This window comes from Trichechus manatus, unplaced genomic scaffold, assembly GCF_000243295.1.
Source record: "Trichechus manatus latirostris isolate Lorelei unplaced genomic scaffold, TriManLat1.0 scaffold00042, whole genome shotgun sequence".
Taxonomy (NCBI): Eukaryota; Metazoa; Chordata; class Mammalia; order Sirenia; family Trichechidae; genus Trichechus; species Trichechus manatus.
Window position 1 is genome coordinate 15,946,415 of NW_004443978.1, and position 20,442 is coordinate 15,966,856.

The 20,442-nt window shown below is 36.5% G+C and overlaps 1 protein-coding gene across 3 annotated transcripts in view; it reads left to right on the forward strand.

Annotated features, from left to right (window-relative positions):
- Positions 1-20,442, forward strand: part of ESF1 (ESF1 nucleolar pre-rRNA processing protein homolog) — an 88,781-nt gene that overhangs the window by 20,121 nt on the left and 48,218 nt on the right. For all 3 annotated transcript variants that reach the window (XR_002824103.1, XM_023731429.1, XM_023731430.1), the window contains 3 exons: positions 1,588-1,702; positions 4,367-4,514; positions 12,000-12,161. Coding sequence is in view for 2 of the 3 variants with exons in the window: in XM_023731429.1 (XP_023587197.1) it covers positions 1,588-1,702; positions 4,367-4,514; positions 12,000-12,161 (425 nt within the window). In the remaining variant the exon portion in view is untranslated. The remainder of the gene's footprint in view (positions 1-1,587; positions 1,703-4,366; positions 4,515-11,999; positions 12,162-20,442) is intronic.

Genomic DNA, 20,442 nt, shown 5'->3' on the forward strand with positions numbered 1-20,442 from the left:
CAGTGAGTGAATGGGGTTGCAGCATTGTTTTCACACTTGGGCTTTATTTTCACCATGTGCTCAGGCTTCAGTAATCCAGAGCTGAAAAACTTTAGATGGTTGTGAACGTCAGTTCTAAGGAAACAGGAAGCTGAACTGTTGTACCGTTTTATCATCAGCCTAGTCCTTTTGAGCCCAGTAAACCATTCTGCTGTGACACTTGGAATAGAAACCACTTCTTTGGATTCTAGGTTTGTTAGAGGCTTTGTTCTTAAAAAGATATGTTTCAGAAAAAGATGTATTATTTCATAGTCACTGTGGTTTTTGTGTTTCAAAGACATTCAAACTGGTAGAAAAATACAAAAAATTATGGAATTGACAATCTGGGGTAAGATTTTAACACACTTAAGTATACAGCAAGAAAGACATGATCTCATCAGACAAGCTATTTCCTTCTCTCTTCTGTTAATGATTTGAATAGGAGATGCTCGTTTGGAATGTTCAGGTAGTAGTTACCAAACATTTGTGAGAAGGTCAAACTCTTTGGGTACCATAAATTCATGGTAACTTGTTCTTTTCAGAATTGTTTTGTTCTTTCCTGTTTCCTTTTTGGGACATTGCCATGCAATGTTGGGATAAGCTCTGGTTGAAGAAAGTGGCAATCAGTCACCGTGGAAAAAATATACCCTCTGGTTTTATTTTGTCATACATAACATCAGAAAAGAAAATTGAGTTTTCTGCTGCCACCCAGTTACCTAAGGAAGTCTTTTTTCATCTTCCCCAAAATATGAAAGCATGCATATTAATAGCATTTAAGATAATTGATCTCAGCTATTTATTTTTCTTCTCCTAAGTCTGTGTAAAAGTCTAGCTGAGGGAGGAGATATAGACCTAATAATTACCCATTTTCCTCAAAAAATCATTTTCAATGGAGCATACAAAATAAGCTTTTTCCTGTGGAAATAAAATCCTATATAAACTATAAAACCTAAATATAATAGCCATGGATTATTTAACTCTGCAATATCCATTCCTTAGCCTGATGTTTAAGGATTATAAAACAATTGCAATGGCTAGTACATTTCCGAGCTAGTTATTTGTGAAAAAATAAATTTTTTTGTAAGATAATAGTATTAAGTTATTTTAGCCTTGAAGAATCAACCTTAAACTTATTTTCAGTGACACTCATGTGTATGATACTCTATATCCAGAATACTTGCCCATTAATAATTCTGTTTGATCCTCAAAATATCATCTAGCCAGTCAGTGACTATGCTATCAGAAGTCTGGGTATCTTTGCAATGTGAAGGGCCCACGTGTGTTTGCGCCTGACTCCTATCAGCTAACTTCTAATCCAGGGCTCTTACTACATAGAGTCCTCTCAGATTTAGTGTAATTACTGATTTATATAGCTCATGAGTTTCAAAAATCTGGTGCCAAGGTTATTTGGAACATTGTTTACCTCTTTATTCTTTCTACATGTGTGTTCTGCAGAAGCTTTTATATGGTATGTGTGTATAAACTAGCTAATTAGAAGCGAATCTAAACTCTCATTGTTTATCACTGAAGCATATGTTTAAATAAATTTATTTTTTCTTTGCTTCTTAGGTTTATACCAGATGATATTACCTTTGATGATGAGCCCAAGGACGTAGCCTCAGAAGTGGATTTAACAGCATATAAACCAAAGTATTTCACATCTGCTGCAATGGGAACATCAACGGTACTTCTTTTAAAAACATGTAGCTGCACTTTATTGCATTAAAAAGACACTTTCCGCATTAGTTACTCATAGCATCTTTAGAAATAGAAAGTATTGAAAATTTTAATGCACAAGGACAAATACAAATGAGGCACCAGAGTATTTGCATTTTTACCTGCCACATCTGAACCTATTTTCAAGTTTGTGTTGTGCCTTCCAGTGTGAGTCACTTATTTGCTAATGTTTCTTTTTCCTATTCTGTCTTTCCCACATACTGTTATCCAACGAGGTCCTTAAATAAGTAATGTATCAATTATTGATATCCTAGGGAATAGAGGGGAGGAGGTAACATTATCTCAACTCAGTTAAAACTAGTGAAAATTTTATGTAAAACAGTAATACATTTTTCTGTAGATATCCAAAATTGTAAAAATAATAGAAGTACACTAATCTGGACTACTAGATGTCAGTTTATATATATATATATATAAAATATTTTATTGAGTGTTTGGTGAAAGTTTACATGGCAAGTTAGATTCCCAATTGACAGTTTCCACACAAATTGTTCAGTGATATTAGTTACATTTATCACAATGTGTCAGCGTTCTCTTTAATTGTGTTCTGTTTGTTCCCTTTCCAGTACTCTAGTTTCTCTGCCCCCTTATCTTCTCATCTTTGCTTTTGAGTAATTGTTGACCTTTTGGTCTCAGACTGACGGTTTTTAAGTAGAGCACCAATCTTACGGATAATATCCTTTATTTTGTGTGCCACTCTGCTGTTTCATTAAAAGATGATCTCGGGATAGACTCGGTTCTAGGTTGAGTATCTCAGGGCAATAGTCTCAGGGAGTCCTCTGTTCTCTACTGTTGGAGTTTGTCTGGCTTTTTTTGTTTTTTAAATAAGAATTTGAGTTCTGTTCCATATTTTTCTCCCATTCTATCCAGGACCACCTATTGTCTCCCCAGTCAGAACAGTCAGTGGTGATAGCTGGGCACCATCTAGTTCTTTGGGTCTCAGGGTTGATGAGGTTATGGCTTGTGTAGAATTGTTTCTTCACTGTGCTTTTGGTTACCTTCTTACTGTTTTTCTCTGGCGAGTAGAGATCGATAGTTGTGTCTTAGGTGGCCACTCGCAAGCTTTTAAGACCCCAGATGCTGCTGACTTCACTTGGATGCAGATTATGATTTTTGTAAACTCTGTTATGCCAATTAACTGAGTTGTCCCATGAGACTATGGTCCTAAGACTTCAAACCCAAAAAAAACAGTGTCGGAAGGTGTTTAATTATGTATCCGTATTTGTGTCTTCAGTGAATGTATGTGCCTGCACCCACATATTTGTCTTTGGACATACCTATAGGAGCCCTGGTGGCGCTGTGGTTAAGCGCTCGGCTACTAACCAAATGGTTGGCAGTTTGAATCCACCAGCCACTCCTTGGAAACTCTATAGGACAGTTCTACTCTGTCCTATAGGGTCACTGTGAGTTGGAATCAACTTGACAGCAGTGGAGTTGGGGTTTTTTTTTTTTTTTTTTGATAGATAACAACTAGATGTTAGTTTAATGCTTAATAACAACCAGCCGAAAGATCTGTGTCTATTGAAATAGTTTATTACTTAGCTGGCTACCTTCTGTCTTCTCTCCATATGACTTTTACCTACAGCTGGACTCTGCAGTAGCCACACAGGCTTCCCTCTACCTGTCCTATATGACAAACCACTGTGTTCTTCTCAGGACAGGCTGGTGGCAGAGAATTGATTGCAATAAATAAGGTCCAAAACATTCAGGCACATAAAATATAGGATCCTATTATTTTCAAGACTAAAAAATGACCAGGACAAGCCTCTGTAGCCAGTCATTCTGGAGTTCCTGGAGTCTGGCTGCATGATCCAGCTCTGTCCCAGTTCCAGCAGCAGTTTGGTGGCTGTTAGCTCAGGCTTAATTATCAAAACAGGGATGATTCCGAGTCCTGTGACTAGCTAGGACATCTAAAACAATGGCAGCTATTTTAAGGATCTCTTAATTGGTGCCCATTTTGTGGTTCTGATCTAGGGAGATTGGCTTGAGCAGGGGAAACAATGGACCCACCCTACAGTGAAGATGAAACCTCTAGCAGAACCCCATGTAAGCATGGTGGCTGTGTTGTGAGCAGGAGCCAGTCAACAGACCCTTCATACTGTAGGGGAATTCATGTTATCATAGGGGTTTACTCTACTTCCAACCAACAGATGATTTTCTCATCAGTGGCTGTTAATCTTTTTTGGAAAATAGACACTACTGAGATTGTGTAGAAAGCTTTCACATATTTTGTAGACCTCCTGAAATACCCAGAACTCCAGGTGGAAAATATGTTTTCACTGATTGATAATAATGTTAATTTTTTCACCAGTACATTTTCTTTTTTTTTTTTATCACAGTTGATCTGCACACTGATGAATTTGTATTCTCAATATAGTAGCCTGCATATAGCAGAGAGAGAGAAGGAGGAAGGTATAGGTTGATAGATATGTTTCTCTTTCTACAAATAAGATACTTTTGGTAGGCATGTCATTCAGATAATTATTTTAGCATGTCTTAACTTTTTTTAACTTACCATTAAACATCCAAATAACAATATATTCTTTAACAAATTTGCGTTACTGACATTTCTATTCTTATTGGTTGTTTTTTTCTTTTTCATTGGTGAAAGGTGGAGATCACTTGGGATGAGACAGATCATGAAAGAATTACAACACTTAACAGGAAATTTAAAAAGGAAGAGCTTTTGGACATGGATTTTCAAGCCTACTTAGCTTCCTCTAGTGAAGATGAAGAGAAGATAGAAGAGGAGCTACAAGGTACTTGTTAATCTTTTGGTGTTCTACATTTGTCGGCATTTAGATTGCCTAAACAAGACTTGTTAACTGAAATGTGTTTTCGGCCATATCTTAAAGGGAAGAACCAAACTCATCCTTAAACAGTCTGCAAGACGACGCACATACACAGTCTCTCGTGCACCTGTTGACAGTGATTGAATTTTTATGTGAAAGTATTTTCTTAGCCTGAATTTCTTTAACCGTAAACATTTTCTTTAAAACTCAGACCTAACAAAAAAAACTCTGGCCTTTTAGACTGTCCGGATTTGTATAGTGCACAATTTCTTAAACTACTAAAGTACTATATCCCTCCCTCCTTTTTATATTATATAAAAGACCTTGTAAGTGCTTCTTTTAAATTATTTTTTACATTTCATTTTCCCGCTCTGGTTTAGAAAATAGTAGACTCTCTTTCTATCCTTTAAGTGATTTTCCCAGAAATTGTGGCCTGCATCATTTACTTATTAAAGTCTAATGTCTAATGGCAATTAATATTTTATTCTCCTGGACAATACAAAGAATCTTATAATAACTTTCATGCTATTGTTGTGTATTATAATTCTAAGTATTTTTTTTTAATCCCACAAGATCTTAATATTACTGTTTTATCCTTCCTTGCTTATTTAAATTTACCCACACTTTACCTAGTTCCTTTGCTTTTGTTCCTTTTTAAATCTCATACTTTCTGGGATCATTTTTCTTTTGCTTTAAGTACATTGTTGAGAATTTCCTGTAGTGAGTGTCTGCAGGTGACAAACTCTCTTGAGTTTTAGTTTGTCTGAAAATACCCTTATTTTGCCTTCATTTGTGAAGCATTTTTCAACTGGTAAAGAATTGTAGACTTCTAGGTTGGCAGCTTCCCCACCCCAGCAGATTCATAATGAAATTCTTCCAGCTTCTGACTTCATTGTTTTTGAGAAGTCAGTTGTCACTCAGCCTTTTGAAAGTCATTTTTTTTTTTCCCTCTTTGAGAGCTTTTAAAGTTTTCTCTTTGTCTAAGAGTAGGTTTCTTTTTATTTATTGTGCTAGGGGTTTTTAGGCTTCTTGAATTTGTGGAGTGGTATCTCTCAACAGTTTTTCAATATTCTCAGTCATCTATTCAGATAATTGCTTCTCTCCTCTACGACACCAATTATAAATATATGTTAGATCTTTTCACTATATTTACTCTTGCTACTCTCCACTGTTTTTTGTCTATGGTTTCTCTCTGCTGCGTTCTCAATATTATCTCCTGATCTATTCTCCAGTTCGCTAATTCTCTTTTCAGCTATGTAGAATCTGCTAATAGATCTATCCATTGAGTTCTTAATTTTGGTTATTTTTCATTTCTGGAAGTGGTGTTTAGCTTTTTTTTTTTTTTTTTTTAAATTTAGATGAAGGTTTGCAGAACAAACTAGCTTCCTGTTAAACAGTACACATACTGTTTTGTGACAGTTACCAATTCCACGACATGTCAACACTCTCACTTCTTGACCTTTGGTTCCCTATTACCAGCTTTCCTGTCCCCTCCTGCCTTCTAGTCCTTGCCCCTGGACTAGTGTGCCCCTTTAGTCTCATTTTGTTTTATGGGCCTGTCTAATCTTTGACTTCATTACTGAGCTAGAAGGGTATCCGGGGACCATACTCTCGGGGTTTCTCCGGTCTCTGTCAGGCCAGTAAGTCTGGTCTTTTTTTGTGAGTTAGAATTTTGTTCTACATTTTTCTCCAGCTCTGTCTGGGAGATTGTGATCCCTGTCAGCAGTCGGTGGTGGTCACCGGGCACTATCTAGTTGTGCTGGACTCAGTCTGGTGGAGGCTGTGGTAGTTGTGGTCCATTAGTCCTTTGGACAAATCTTTTCCTTGTATCTTTAGTTTTTTTCATTCTCCCTTGCTTCCAACAGGGTGAGACCAGTGGAGTATCTTAGATGGCCACTCACAAGCTTTCAAGACCCCAGATGCTACTCACCAGAGTAGAATGTAGAACTTTTCTCTTTATCAACTATGTTATGCCATTTGAGCTAGATGTTCCTCAAGACCGTGGTCCACACAGCCCTCAGCCTAGCAGCTTGGTCCCTCAGGAAGTTTTAATGTATCTGTGGAGCTTCCATGACCTTGCCTCTGACAAGTTGTGCTAGCTTTCCCAGTATCGTGTACTGTCTTACCCTTCACCAAAGTTACCACTTATCTATTGTCTATTTAGTGTTTTTCCAACCCCACCTCTCCCCTCCCTCTTAACTGTCAAAGATTCTTTCATTTTGTGGGTAAACGTTTTCATGAATTTTTATAGTAGTTGTCTCATACAATATTTGTTCTTTTGTGATTGACTTACTTCACACAGCATAATACCCTCCAGATTCATCCATGTTGTGAGATGTTTTGCGAATTCATCATTGTTCTTTTTCGTTGTGTAGTATTCCATTGTGTGTATGTACCATAGTTTGTTTATCCATTCATCTGTTGATGGGCATCTAGGTTGTTTCCACCTTTTTAATGTGGTGGACAATGTTGCAGTGAACATGGATGTGCATGTATGACGCCTCTTATTTCTCTGGGGTATATTCCTAGGACTGTGATTGCTGAATCATATGGTATTTCTATCTATAGCTTTCTAAGGAAGCACCACATCATTTTCCAAAATGGTTATATCATTTTGCATTCCACCAGCAGTGCATAAGAGTTCCAGTTTCCCCATAGCCACTCCAACATTTGTTATTTCCTGTTTTTTTGATTCATGCCAGTAATGCCGGGGTGAGATGGTATTTCATTGTGGTTTTGATTTGCATTTCTCTAATGGCTAGTGATCGGGAACATTTCCTCATGTGTCTGTTAGCCATTTGAATGTCTTCTTTGGTGAAGTGTCTGTTCATTTCTTTTGCCCATTTTTTAATTGGATTATTTGTCTTTTTGTTGTAGAGGTGTTGGATTTTCCTGTAGATTATTAGACCTTTGTCGGATTTGTCATAGCCAAAAATTTTTTTCCCAGTCCGTAGGTTCTCTTTTTACTCTTTTGGTAAAGTCTTCTGATGAGCATAAGTGTTTAATTTTTAGAAGATCCCAGTTATCTAGGTTATCTTCTGGAGTTTGTGTGGTGTTAGTTGTGGTTTGTATCCTGCTAATGCCGTGTATTAGGGCCTCTAGCACTGTTTAGCTATTTTTGAAATCAAATATATCATTTTTTATTGTTCTCTAGTCAGTGCTGTATTCCTAAGACTTTTTTTATTTGTAGCAACAGAGTTAGCATAGCTTTTTATAATCTGTTGATAATTTTAATATTTCAGCTCTCTCTGGGTTGGTTTCTGTTATTTTTTTCAAGTTATTTCTTTGTTGTTTACTTATGTACCTGGTTAACTTTGACCGTGTGTGTGTTGGTCATTTATGTTGAAAAATTATTTCTAAGTACTTTGGTAGCTGAGATGATAATACCTTTCATCAGAGATAGCTTTCGTTTACTTTGGTCATTTCTGTTGTTGTTGTCGTGTGCTGTCGAGTCAGTTTCCACTCATAGCAACAGTGCGGAAGACAGAACTGCCCCATAGTGTTTCCAAGGAGCGGCTGGTGGATTCAAACTGCCGATCTTTTGGTTAGCAGCCTGAGCTCTTAATGACTTTGCCACCAGGGTTCCTTGGTCATTTCTAGGACCATCTTATTCCAAGTTTAAGGCTTAAAGTCGGCACTAAACCTCTTTCTTGTAATTCTGCACGATTATGATCTTTTCTGTTAGATAAGAAGAATGAAATGTGAAGATATCAAGCTCTGTGAGTGATGCAGGTTGGTTTGAGGGCAGCTTTCCTTCTGGTTTGTCCTTGTCCTGAGTATATCCTGTATAGGTCCCTGCTTAATGTGGGATACTCGTTGAAGTCCCCTCCTTCTGTGGGCCTGTAACTTCTGTCCTCTTGGCCCTGGGAATCTGTCAGAACTGCAGTTGAATTTCACAGCCGTTCCCTCTGTATCAGGAAGTGCCCTCAGGGAAAAGAGGCCTCAAATGCTGGGATCATCTCTCTGATTTGACCTGGTAACCATTCCTAACTTGTCAGTTTTTTGAAGGTGTTCTTTTCTTTTTTTAACCTCTTGAAAGCTTTTAAAAAGATTTTTAAAATATTTTATCCAACTGAATTTCTTCAGTTAAAGGGTTGGTCTGGATTACCTAGCATGCCGTTAATAAGATCTCAAATTATCTTTATTTAAAAAAATTTTTTTGGTGGTTGGAGTAATTAATGATGTATCTTAAAATTATGTGTGCTGTTTATTTAAAATAACTCAATTTAAAAAAAGCCAAAACAAAACCCTTTTTCCCTGTATCGGACTGTCTCTGGAAAGTTGGTTAGTTGATTGTAAGTTCATGTCAACTTTTGGTCGATATCATCTGCCCAATAGAGTGACATCTTTTTTCTTTTTATCTAATAGAAAAAATACCAATCATGCAAAATTATCAGAGGTTTAGTGCCGACATCAAGTAAAGAATCATAATTTTTAAACAAAGATACAAGTATTTAAAATTGGCAGGAATTGATACCTTTTTTAAGTTATAGCTTAAAAAATTTTATAGCTATTTGGTTTTACTTTTGCATGTGTATTGTTTTTAAAGCCTATGTGGCAAATTTAATCATAAAATGCTTCTTTAATATTATCATAGGATTATTAAACCTTGACTTTCTTAGACTATATGATTCACCTATCACTGTTTCTTTTAAGCTACTGAATATATGGCTTCATTTTCCTAAGTTTTTCGTAAAACACTGCTCTTGAACCATGTTCCACACATGGGATGGAAAATCGTGTTTAATCATTCTGCTTTCTTTGTTTAGCCTTCTTACATTTATAAAACCACGTAATTGCTTAAGTATTTAAGAGTCTTTGAAAAAGTGTGTGATTTGCTATGGTAGTTATGTTGGGCACAAAAGCTTCCCATTTTCTTAAGGCCTCGGTGGCTGTTGCTTGTTAAATTTTTTGACGTTATAAACAGTTGGGTGACCATTTTATTTCTCAGCATACACACAACAGCAAGTTCTTTTTCAAATAGACTTTATGTCCTTTTCCTCCATAAATGTGGAGAAAGATATACTAGTTTTTTATCTACATTTTCTTTTTATTCAGATGCTTATGTAGTTATCTAGCACTTTCATGAAAATTCTGTATAGTTTTCTTTCACTAACAGCTGTAAGATGAAGGCAGAAAGGATAATGTTCTATTCACACTTGTAAAGATTGGGTCCAAGTTTTGCAAATAGGTTGCTTTGATTGGTTTGGGAGATCTGAGCTAGATTTAAAGATAACATTATTAACATTAAGGTGGCTAATATGAGCAAGTAAGCATTTATTTGTCAGTATGTTCTTGTTAAGTGCTTGGGCTCTGCTGGTTTCAAATCCTCACTTATGAGTAGGAAGATTGAGATAATGTACGTAAAGTGCTTAGCATACTACCTCTTTTCATATATTGTTTTTTTATTTCTTAGTAACTTATAAGGATTAATGGCTTTTTGTTTGGAATATGTTGTTGTTAGTTGCCATTGAGTCTGTTCCAGCTCATGGCAACCTTATTTATAACAGAAGGAATGGTTGCCTGGTCCTGTACCATCTTCATGATTGTTCATATGTTGGAGTCCATTGTTGACACTGTTGTGTCAGTCTATCTCATTGAGGGTTTCCCTTGTTTTCACGGCCTTCGTGGATAAGAATCTCGACTTTAGCAACATGCTGTCTTTTTCTAGCAATTGCTCTTTGCTGATGACATATCCAAAGTAAGCAAGCCAAAGTCTCATCATGCCTCCTTCTAAGGAGCATTCTCGTTATATATCTTGTAAGACTGATTTGTTTGAATTATACTACTCAAGTTTTTGAAAGCATACATTTTTCTTCAATATTTTAATTGATTATAGGCTAACAATCTGTAATTTAGTACCTCTGGTGGATGCATTTAGTACCTCTGATGGATACATTTAGTACCTCTGATGGATGCATTAGTATGTTTGAACGTCTTAGAGTTAGTAGGTGTTCTTGGTGGTAGTTGTAAACATAGCAAGGCTTCTTCTTAGTATTATATTTTTTTCACTCCTTATGTAGTATTAATGCTTTCACAAAGTACTGTCCTTAAATTGGGGAAAAAAAACAGACCTACATGAGTTATCCCACATTTTAGAGCTTCAGAAAGTAAAATTTTAGTACTGGAAAAAATCAATTTAAAATAGGCCATCAGAGACCTACCACTAAAATTTCAACCTGGAAGGAGCTTGCTTCTAATTATGTTTTCAGAAGTAAGCTTTTAATAGATAGAAATACATTGCCATTTTGTTAATTTGTTCCTGATGTTTTATCCATTGAATTATGGGATACATGACAGAATTCTATCCAACATTATTATTGTGGCACAAAGCAAAACAGAAAAAAAATGAATTTCAGCTGTTTGAGTGAAAATGTAAAAGAGCGATAGGATGGAAAGAATGTCCTGGACCGTTTTTTATTCATTTAGAAAAAAAAGTATATAAGAATATATATTTAATCATTTTTTCCCATATTACCTTTTAAAAGATATAAAGGCAATCTGTTAACATTGATGTTTCATAACTAACTGCTTAATAATATCAGACATTTTTAGTGACCAGTAGCCATAGCTCATAGAAGAGAGGGTCTTCATTACGCTACTTCTAAATTTTCTCTTACTGGGGACGTTTAGTCAATTCAGTAAGTCTTTATGTTTTGCATTAAAACTGAGGTTCTTAATTTATGTTTTTGACTTACAGTGGAAACGTAGAGCAAACAAACTTATCATGTATTGGCTTTCTTTGGTATCTGTTGCCCATGAATTTTATACTGTGCCTTTGTGTTCTAATTATTTTTATAAAATTAGGAAATGAAAAGTGATTATTTGTCCACACATGCAAATTAACTATATTAACTCTTAATTTATTCATTTTTATTTTTAACATATTAACAAGACCCCGAGAGTAAGCATGCTTGCTCATCATCGAATGGAAAGGACTCAGGATTCTTAGGTTTGGATTATAAGCAAGTTCCTTTGTCTCTCTCTTCAGTCTGAACAGCTAAATCCACGTACCAGATTCATCCCACGATATTCAGCCTCCTTTTATTGAACATAACATTTTAAAGCCCCTGTGCACTGGATGGTGGGAGGGAATAAAGAGGGATAAATGCCGTCCCTGCTTTCATGGAGCTTGGTAAGGAGAAGAAGTTTCAGGGTGTTAGGACTCCAAAATATTTTGAAATGCGAATTTTAATAAAAGGGGGGTTCCCAGGCATACTACTATGACATTACTAGCTTATATTGTCCACTGAGTTTTATTATAAACAAGACCTAAGTCTTTCACTTAAATCATTTACTCTTAAGAAGTTTGTCTGATCTAAATATTTTATTGCTTCAGTATATCTAAAAACATCTTTTAGATGGGTGCTGGAGTGACCGTGAGATCCAAAGACTAGTTAGAAGTGAATTAATTCTGTATATTAAATAGAATTGCTTTTTTGTTGTTTTTAGGTGACGATGGAATCAATGCAGAAGAAGATGGGAAAACAAAGAAAAGTCAGAAGGATGACGAAGAACAAATTGCAAAATATAGGCAGCTCTTGCAAGTTATTCAAGAAAAAGAAAAGAAAGGCAAAGAAAATGATATGGAAATGGAAATTAAGTGGGTTCCAGGTAAGAATTAAAAACTAAATACCTACAAGTTTTTCTTTGTTTTAGGATGTTGACTGCATTTTATGAGGGAGAAGAGGATTAACTTTTCTTTGGAAACAAATTTTAAAAACTTTATTTTCTAGAAATATTTTTTTGAGTACAATGGTATATTAGCATAAACCATTTAAAACTCTCTCAGAGACTGATATTTTAGACTCTTGCCAGTTTGTTCTTGATTGATTTCTTTGATTTGCTAACTGCGTTTTATTCCTGTCCATTTGTGAAAGTAGGTCTTTCCTAGGTTTGATTCCAGTATTTTCAGGGTGTAGAAACTTGAATCCAGGCACTGTGTACTGTAAAGTCATTAAACTTATTTTCAAAATATATAATTCGTAAGGGGCCTTCTCTACTATAACCTCTACTAGTCCTTAGTGAGGTCTCACTAACACAAAATATGTAATACATAGTTCTCTATCTCAATTTTACTGTGAATACTCAAAGGTAGCATAGTAAATGATTTTTATAACTGCCTTGCAAGGTTTAACATTTTTTGAGGACATGTCAAAGCTAAACAAAGCTAAAAGGCTAAACAGTGATTGTTCTCTAAGATACACATTTTTCAACAGTCCAGGGACAGTCAGCATATGTTTTTGCAAGTATTACTGTTTTTGCAAATTACTACTGTTTATAAATATGTGTATATTTTAAACAGCCAGGTGTAATTTTTATGACAAAGATTCAGTTCTGTAGTCTTGATCAGTCTCTAAAAGAAAGACTACTAACCACTTGTAGGAATACAGTTGCTTCAAAGTTAAAAATATTCTATATTCACTTATTTCTGCTTTTTACAACTTTTTAATTTTTTGCAGTAGAAGTATAACATTTATTTGCATAGGTTGTTTTTACTTGGGGGAAAAAACTTGCATATTTTGATTTATGACATTTGATTGATTGCTAGAATGAACACCTGTTTCTTGCATCTTTCTGTGGGGATGTGGTGCTATGTTGTAACCCATTTATTTTAAATGACTTTTGCAGGAAGTAGTTGATAAGAAAAAATAACGTTTAGTAGTGCATCATGTGACGAGTGACTAGGGGAACTCAGATTTAGCCTGAGGAGGAAATTGTTTTCAAGTGCTTGCAGGACTGATACATAAAACAAGACTTAATCATCTTTATTACTTCAGAGGTCAGCACTACTGTCAGTGGATAAAAGTTCAAGGAAGATAGATTTCAATGTTCTATAGAGAGAAATTCTCTGTTTTGTTAGAATTCTCTCTATTCTGAAAGAATACCGGTACGTACGCTGCTTTAAAGGTTTGCGCTCCTTTTCTCAGTAAGTATCCAAAATAAGGCTAGATAACCATACCACTTAGGGATGCTTGTGGAAAAGTTTCTTACTTGAAGTTCATGACTATGATTCTAAGATATATTGGATTTATCTTTCAAGCCAAATATGTTGTAGTTTAATTCTAAGAATGAACTTACTGGATGAATATATTTTAATATGAACATAGCTTAAGTTGAGGTGTTCATCTGGGTATTTGAGAAAGCAGATTTAAAATAAACTTGGTAGAGAAGCTTTATAGCATATATTTCAGAGATATATATATGCCACGTGTTGTTGTTATTGTTAGGTGCCATCGAGTTGATTCTGACTCATAGCGACCTTATGCACAACAGAACGAAACACTGCCTGGTCCTGCACCATCCTCACAGTTGTTGGTATGCTTAAGCCCATTGTTGCAGCCACTGTGTCAGTCCATCTCATTGAGGGTCTTCCTCTTTTTTGCTCACCCTCTGCTTTACTAAGCATGATGTCCTTCTCCAGGGGCTTACCTTCCTGATAACACGTCCAAAGTATGGGAGACATAGTCGTAGTCTCGCCATCCTTGCTTGTAAGGAGCATTCTGGTTGTACTTCTTCCAAGACAGATTTGTTCTTTCTTTTGGCAGTTCATGGTATATTCAGTATTCTTCACCAGTACCACAATTCAGAGGCGTCAGTTCTTAAGTCTTTCTTATTCATTGTCCAGCTTTGGCATGCATGTGGGGTGATTGAAAACACCATGGCTTGGGTCAGGCACACCTTATTCCTCAAGGTGACATCTTTGCTTTTCAACACTTTGAAGAAGTCTTTTGCAGCCGATTTGCCCAATGCAACGTGTCTTGATTTCTTGACTGCTTCCATGGATGTCGATTATGGATCCAAGTAAAATGAAATCCTTGGTAACCTCAGTCTTTTCTCTGTTTATCGTGATGTTGCTTATTGGTCAGTTGTGAAAATATTTTTTTTCTCTATGTTGAAGTGTAATCCTTACTGAAGGTGGTGGTCTTTGATCTTCATCAGTAAGTGCTTCAAGTCGTGTTCACTTTAGCAAGCAAGGTTGTGTCATTTGTATAACGCAGGTTGTTAATGAGTCTTCCTCCAATTCTGATGCCCCATTCTTCTTCATATAGTCCAGCTTCTCAGATTATATTATTTTCTCAGCGTACAGATTGAGTAGTTGCGGTGAAAGGATACAACCGTGACGCACACCTTGCCTGACTTTAAACCATGCAGTATCCCCTTGTTCTGTTCTAATGACTGCCTCTTGGTCTGTGCACAGGTTCTGCATGAGCACAATTAAGTGTCCTGGAATTCCCATTCTTCCCAATGTTATCCGTAATTTGTTATGATCCACACAGTCAAATGCCTTAGCATAGTCAGTAAAACACAGGTAGACATCTTTCTGGTATTCCCTGCTTTCAACCAGGATCCATCTGACATCAGCAGTGATATCCCTCGTTCCATGTCCTCTTCTGAATCCGGCTTGAATTTCTGGCAGTTCCCTGTCCATGCAACGCTGCAGCCTCTTTTGAATGATCTGCAGCAAAATTTTGCTTGCATGTGATACTCATGACATTGTTCGATAATTTCCGCATTCGGTTGGATCACCTTTCTTGGGAATAGCCATCAATATGGATCTCTTCCGGTCGATTGGTCAGGTAGCTGTCTTCCAAATTTCTTGGCATAGGCGAGTAAGTACTTCCAGCGCTGCATCCATTTGTTGAAACATCTCAGTTGGTATTCCATCAGTTCCCGGAGCCTTGTTTTTCGCCAATGCCTTCAGTGCAACTTGGACTTCTTCCTTCAGTACCAATGGTTCCTGATTATATGCTACCTCTTGAAATGGTTGAAAGTTGACCAATTCTTTTTGGTATAGGGATTCTGTATGTTCCTTCCGTCTTCTTTTGATGCTTCCTGCTTTGTTTAGTATTTTCCCTCATAGAATTCTTTAGTGTTGCAACTTGAGGCTTGAATTTTTTCTTCAGTTCTTTCAACTTGAGAAATACTGAGCGTGTTCTTCCCATTTGGTGTTCTATCTCCACCTCTTTGCACATGTCATCATACTTGGTCTTCCTGAGCCACCCTTTGAAATCTTCTGTTTGGCTCTTTTTTTCCTTTTGCTTTAGCTACTTGACATTCAAGAGCAAGTTTCAGAGTCTCTTCTGACATCCATTGAGGTCTTTTCTTTCTCTCCTGTCTTTTTAATGGGCTATTGCTTTCTTCATGCATGATGTCCTTGATGTCATTCCACAATTCGTCTGGTCTTCAGTCATTAGTGTTCAGCTCGTCAAATCTATTCTTGAGATGGTCTCTAGATTCAGGTGGGTTATACTCAAGGTCATACTTTGGCTCTCATGGACTTGTTCCAATTTTCTTCAGTTTCAACATGAACTTGCATATGAGCAATTGATCTGTTCCACATTTGGCCACTGGCCTTGTTCTGACTGATGATATTGAGCTTTTCCATAGTCTCTTTCCACAGATGTAGTCGATTTGATTCCTGTGTATTGCATCTGGCGAGGTCTACGTGTATAGTCACCACTTATGTTGGTGAAAAAAGGTGTTTGCAGTGAGGAAGTTGTTGGTTTGAAAAATTCAATCACATGATCTCTGACATTGTTTCTATAACCAAGGCCATATTTTCCAACTACCAATCCTTCTTCGTTTCCAACTTTTGCATTCCAATCACCAGTAATTATCAGTGCATCCTGATAGCATGTTTGATAAATTTCAGACTGCAGAAGTTGGTAAAAATCTTCCATTTCTTCATCTTTGGCCTTAGTGGTTGGTGCATAAATTTGAATAATACTCTTATTAACTGGTCTTCCTTGTAGGCGTATGGGTATTATCCTATCACTGACAGCGTTGTACTTCAGGATAGATCTTGAAATGTTCTTTTTGACAATGAATATAATGCCATTCCTTTTCAAGGTGTCATTCCTAACATAGTAGACCATATGATTGTCTGATTCAAAATGACCAATACCAGTCCATTTCAGCTGACTAATGCTTAGGATATTGATCTTTATGCGTTCCATTTCATTTTTGACGATTTCCAATTTTCCTAGATTCATACTTTGTACATTCCACGTTCCGATTCTTAATGGATGTTTGCAGCTCTTTCTTCTCATTTTGAGTTGCGCCACGTCAGCAAATGAAGGTCCTGAAGCATGACTCCATCCACGTCATTAAGGTTGACTTTACTTTGAGGAGGCAGCTCTTCCCCAGTTGTATTTTGAATGCCTTCCAACCTGAGGGGCTCGTCTTACGGCACTATATCAAACAATGTTCTACTGCTATTCATAAGGTTTTCACTGGCTAATTCTTTTCAGAAGTAGACCACCAGGTCCTTCTTCCTAGTCTGTCTTAGTCTGGAAGCTCAGCTGAAACGTGTCTGCCTTGGGTGACCCTAAGTGTCCACGTGTCCACAAGTGTATAGGACAGATACATGAGGATAGTTTACTATATCAGGCGGACCAGATCTAGCTTCTGTCTTTATTGATATAGTTTTGTAGGGCAAATACCGAAAAGTGATACTTGCTCTTCTGTCTGTAAGTGGAATATCTCAACATTACATTTTTCCTGGGTGAAAGTCCACTTGGTTAAGGTATATTATCATTTTTATATATTCCTGGACTTGATTTGCTAATATTTTGTTAAGGATTCTTTCACTTCTATTAATGAGGAATATTGTGTCTATAGTTTTCATTTCTTGCATTGTCCTTGGTTTTTGGTATCAGGATAATGCTGACATGAATTGAGTTGGAAACTAGTCCCTGTTGTATTTAACAGTACATTTTTATCTTGACTTTTTTATTTGTGGAAGTAATATTAATACCATATAAAATATTTTGAAAATGTAAAAATGAAAAATTATCTGTAATTCTACTACCCTAATTTAAGCACTGTTATTTTGGATTATTTATTCCCTTTCAGTATTTTTTCATTTGAATAAGGTTATGATACAGTTATAATAATCGTGGACAGCACTGATTTATATATTCATATCAGTGACCAAAATTATAACTTATTTCTTTTTTCATGGCCTTTATCATTTAAGTGATTAGGTAGATTGTGGTTTGATTTACTATTTCTGTATTGTTGAATATTTGATTTTATTTCTAATCTTTCACTGCAGTAGACATTGAAAAGAAATGTGTTCTCAGGCCACTACAGATCCCAAACCCACAAATGTCAGTACTTTCTTAGATCTCTTCACTTTCATCACCAGCCAAGTAATTGGCTTGCTTTTTTAGTGCCTTTTAATCTGAAAAACGTTTTTTAACAAAGGTTGTTTTTTGTTTTGTTTTGTTTTATTTTTTCTCTCCACTTTAGAAATGTTTCTTTGTACAGGGGACTAGTAGTGAGCCATCAGGCTACAATGAGACTCTAGTGCTGGCATCAGGCTCACTCACTAATCAGTTAATTACATGACTTTCTCCCTCACACAGCAGCTTTACGTATGCTGTGGATCAACCTGTGGTTCTCTCACAAGCTATTAAAACTGCCAGCATTGAAACCTCAATGTGAATCTGCAGATGCCAAGCATCTAGGATGTTATAAATAATCTGTAGCATTTTCCATATTTTGAATTATTTCCAGAGGATAGCTTCCCAGAAGTAGAATTACTAGAAAGGGACATGAGCACTTGGTGACTGTTGAGATTATTACCAGATTACTTTCCAAAAGAGTTGTACCAGCTTATAGTGCCTTCAACAATGACTTGAGTAAGAATGACAGTTTCATGAAATTATCAGCAGCATTGGATATGTTGTTGTTAACAGAACGTAATTGATATTCTGACATACAATGCATTTATGAAAGTCCTTAACTGTAGTACTTTTAAGGTCCCATATGCAGTATTGTTTCTTGTAAATCCTTGATACATCCATGTATGCATGTGTTTGTTGTGTGTGTTTGTATATGTGAATGTAAAAGGGTCTTTTACATGCTAGACATGATATATGAGATAAATGAGCTAATCTTTCTGAACCTCAGTTCATTCATTTGGGTAGTGGGAATCACTAACACTTGTTGGGGTATGGTTTGGTTTGGTTTGGTTTGGTTTTTAAAAGGAGTTCTAGTTTAGACTATTTTAACTTACTATAGTTTTACATTGGATTATGTAATATAGTACTGGGAGTTCAATTTCTTAAAGGTGGAGTACTAAGGGAGGTAGACAACAAATATGAGGGTGTAACAACCAGAGTAAACTACTCTTTTTATTGATATTTTAATTGCTTAAGGAAATGTGATAGTGCAGCCTTATTAGTATTATAAATAAGGCAATATGTTGACTTATAAGATTTTGTTAAGTATAATTTATTATTTTGATGGATGTGGAGTAAAACTATCTCAGTTTGTTGTCAAAAAGGTATCCTGCCTGACACTGATGAGTAGATAAGGTGATGCAGGTGATTAACACATTGAACCTTCATCAGTGAATGTTAATATATGTATGAATGAAGTGTAATCAGTTTTATTCCTTATATATTAAGTAATCTCTATATTAATAGTAAAATTAAGCTGACTAATAATACTTTTTTGTAGATAGTTCAAGCTGAATATAAACAATGTCTGTCACATTCCATCCAGAATATGAAGAAACAATGAATGTTCCTTTGTTTATAATCTTAAAAGAGGTTAGATATGGTAAAAGTCCTCTTTTTTCTTGGTTATTCCTGGTTTAGTAGACCCTGGTGAAAAAGATCTCTGGACTCTTTTATTCTACTCAGCATCCTTCATTGCCCCAACTTTCTTTCATTAACTCATCAAATACTTATTGAGCCAGAAACTGTTCTAGACACTGTGTGAACAAAACACAAAAATCCTTGACCTCATAGATCTTTTGTTCTGGGGAGGGAGAGACAAATGACAAACAAATAGGAAAAATATTTGAACAGAAACTAAACGAAGTAGAGGTCAGGGAATGAGCCATTCACACATCTGAAGGAAGAGTGTATGAATAGAGAAAATAGCAAATGAGTGGCCTTGAAGCTTGAACTTATCTATTGTGTTTGAGGAATAGTGAGGAGAACAGTGTGTCTGGAATGGAATGAGTGGAAAAGAGAATAGTAGACAAGGTCAGAGAATTAACTTAGGCCAAAGCATAAAGGTCTTGTAGACCATTATAAGTACTTGAACTTCTCTGAGTGAGATATGAAGCCACTGGAGGATTTTGAACTGAGGAGTAAAAAAATCTGACTTTGGTTTCTAACAGGATCCCTCTGGCTTCTGTGCTGAGAGTAAATTGAACAGGTGGTGGGACAGAATTAAGGAACCCTGGTGGCACAGTAGTTAAGTGCTCGGCTGCTAACCAGAAGGTTGGCAGTTTGAACCCACCAGCAGCTCTGTGGGAGAAAGATGTAGCAGTCTGCTTCCATAAAGATTACAGCCTTGGAAACCCTATGGGGAAATTCTGCCGTGTCCTGTAGGGTTGCTATGAGTCGGTATTGACTCGATGGCAATGAGTTTGGTTGGTTTTGGTTAGGACAGAATTGGGAACATTGATAGTTCAGTGGTAGAATTTTTGCCTTCCGTGCAGGAGACTGCACAGTTCAGTTTCTAGCCAGTGTACCACATGCACAGCCACCACCCATCTGTCAGTGGTAGTTAGTGTGTTGCTGTGATTTCAGTGGAGCTTACAGACTTAAGATGGACTCGGAAGAAAGGCCTGGTGATCTACTTCCAGAAATCAGCTAATGAAAACCTGTGAATCTCAGTGGTCCGGTCCGTAATCAATCATGGGGATGACGCAGAACTAGGCAGCATTTCGTTCCATTGTGCACGTGGTCACCATGAGTTGGAGGCCGACTTGACAGCAGCTAACAATAACAAGACAGAATTGAGAAGACCAGTCAAGAGGCTAGTGGAATTATCATGAGATGATGAAGATTATGGGTGGAACAGATTTTATGTTTAGAAGTCTGTTAGTTATCTAAGTAGACATATCAAGGAGTCAGTTGGATATAGT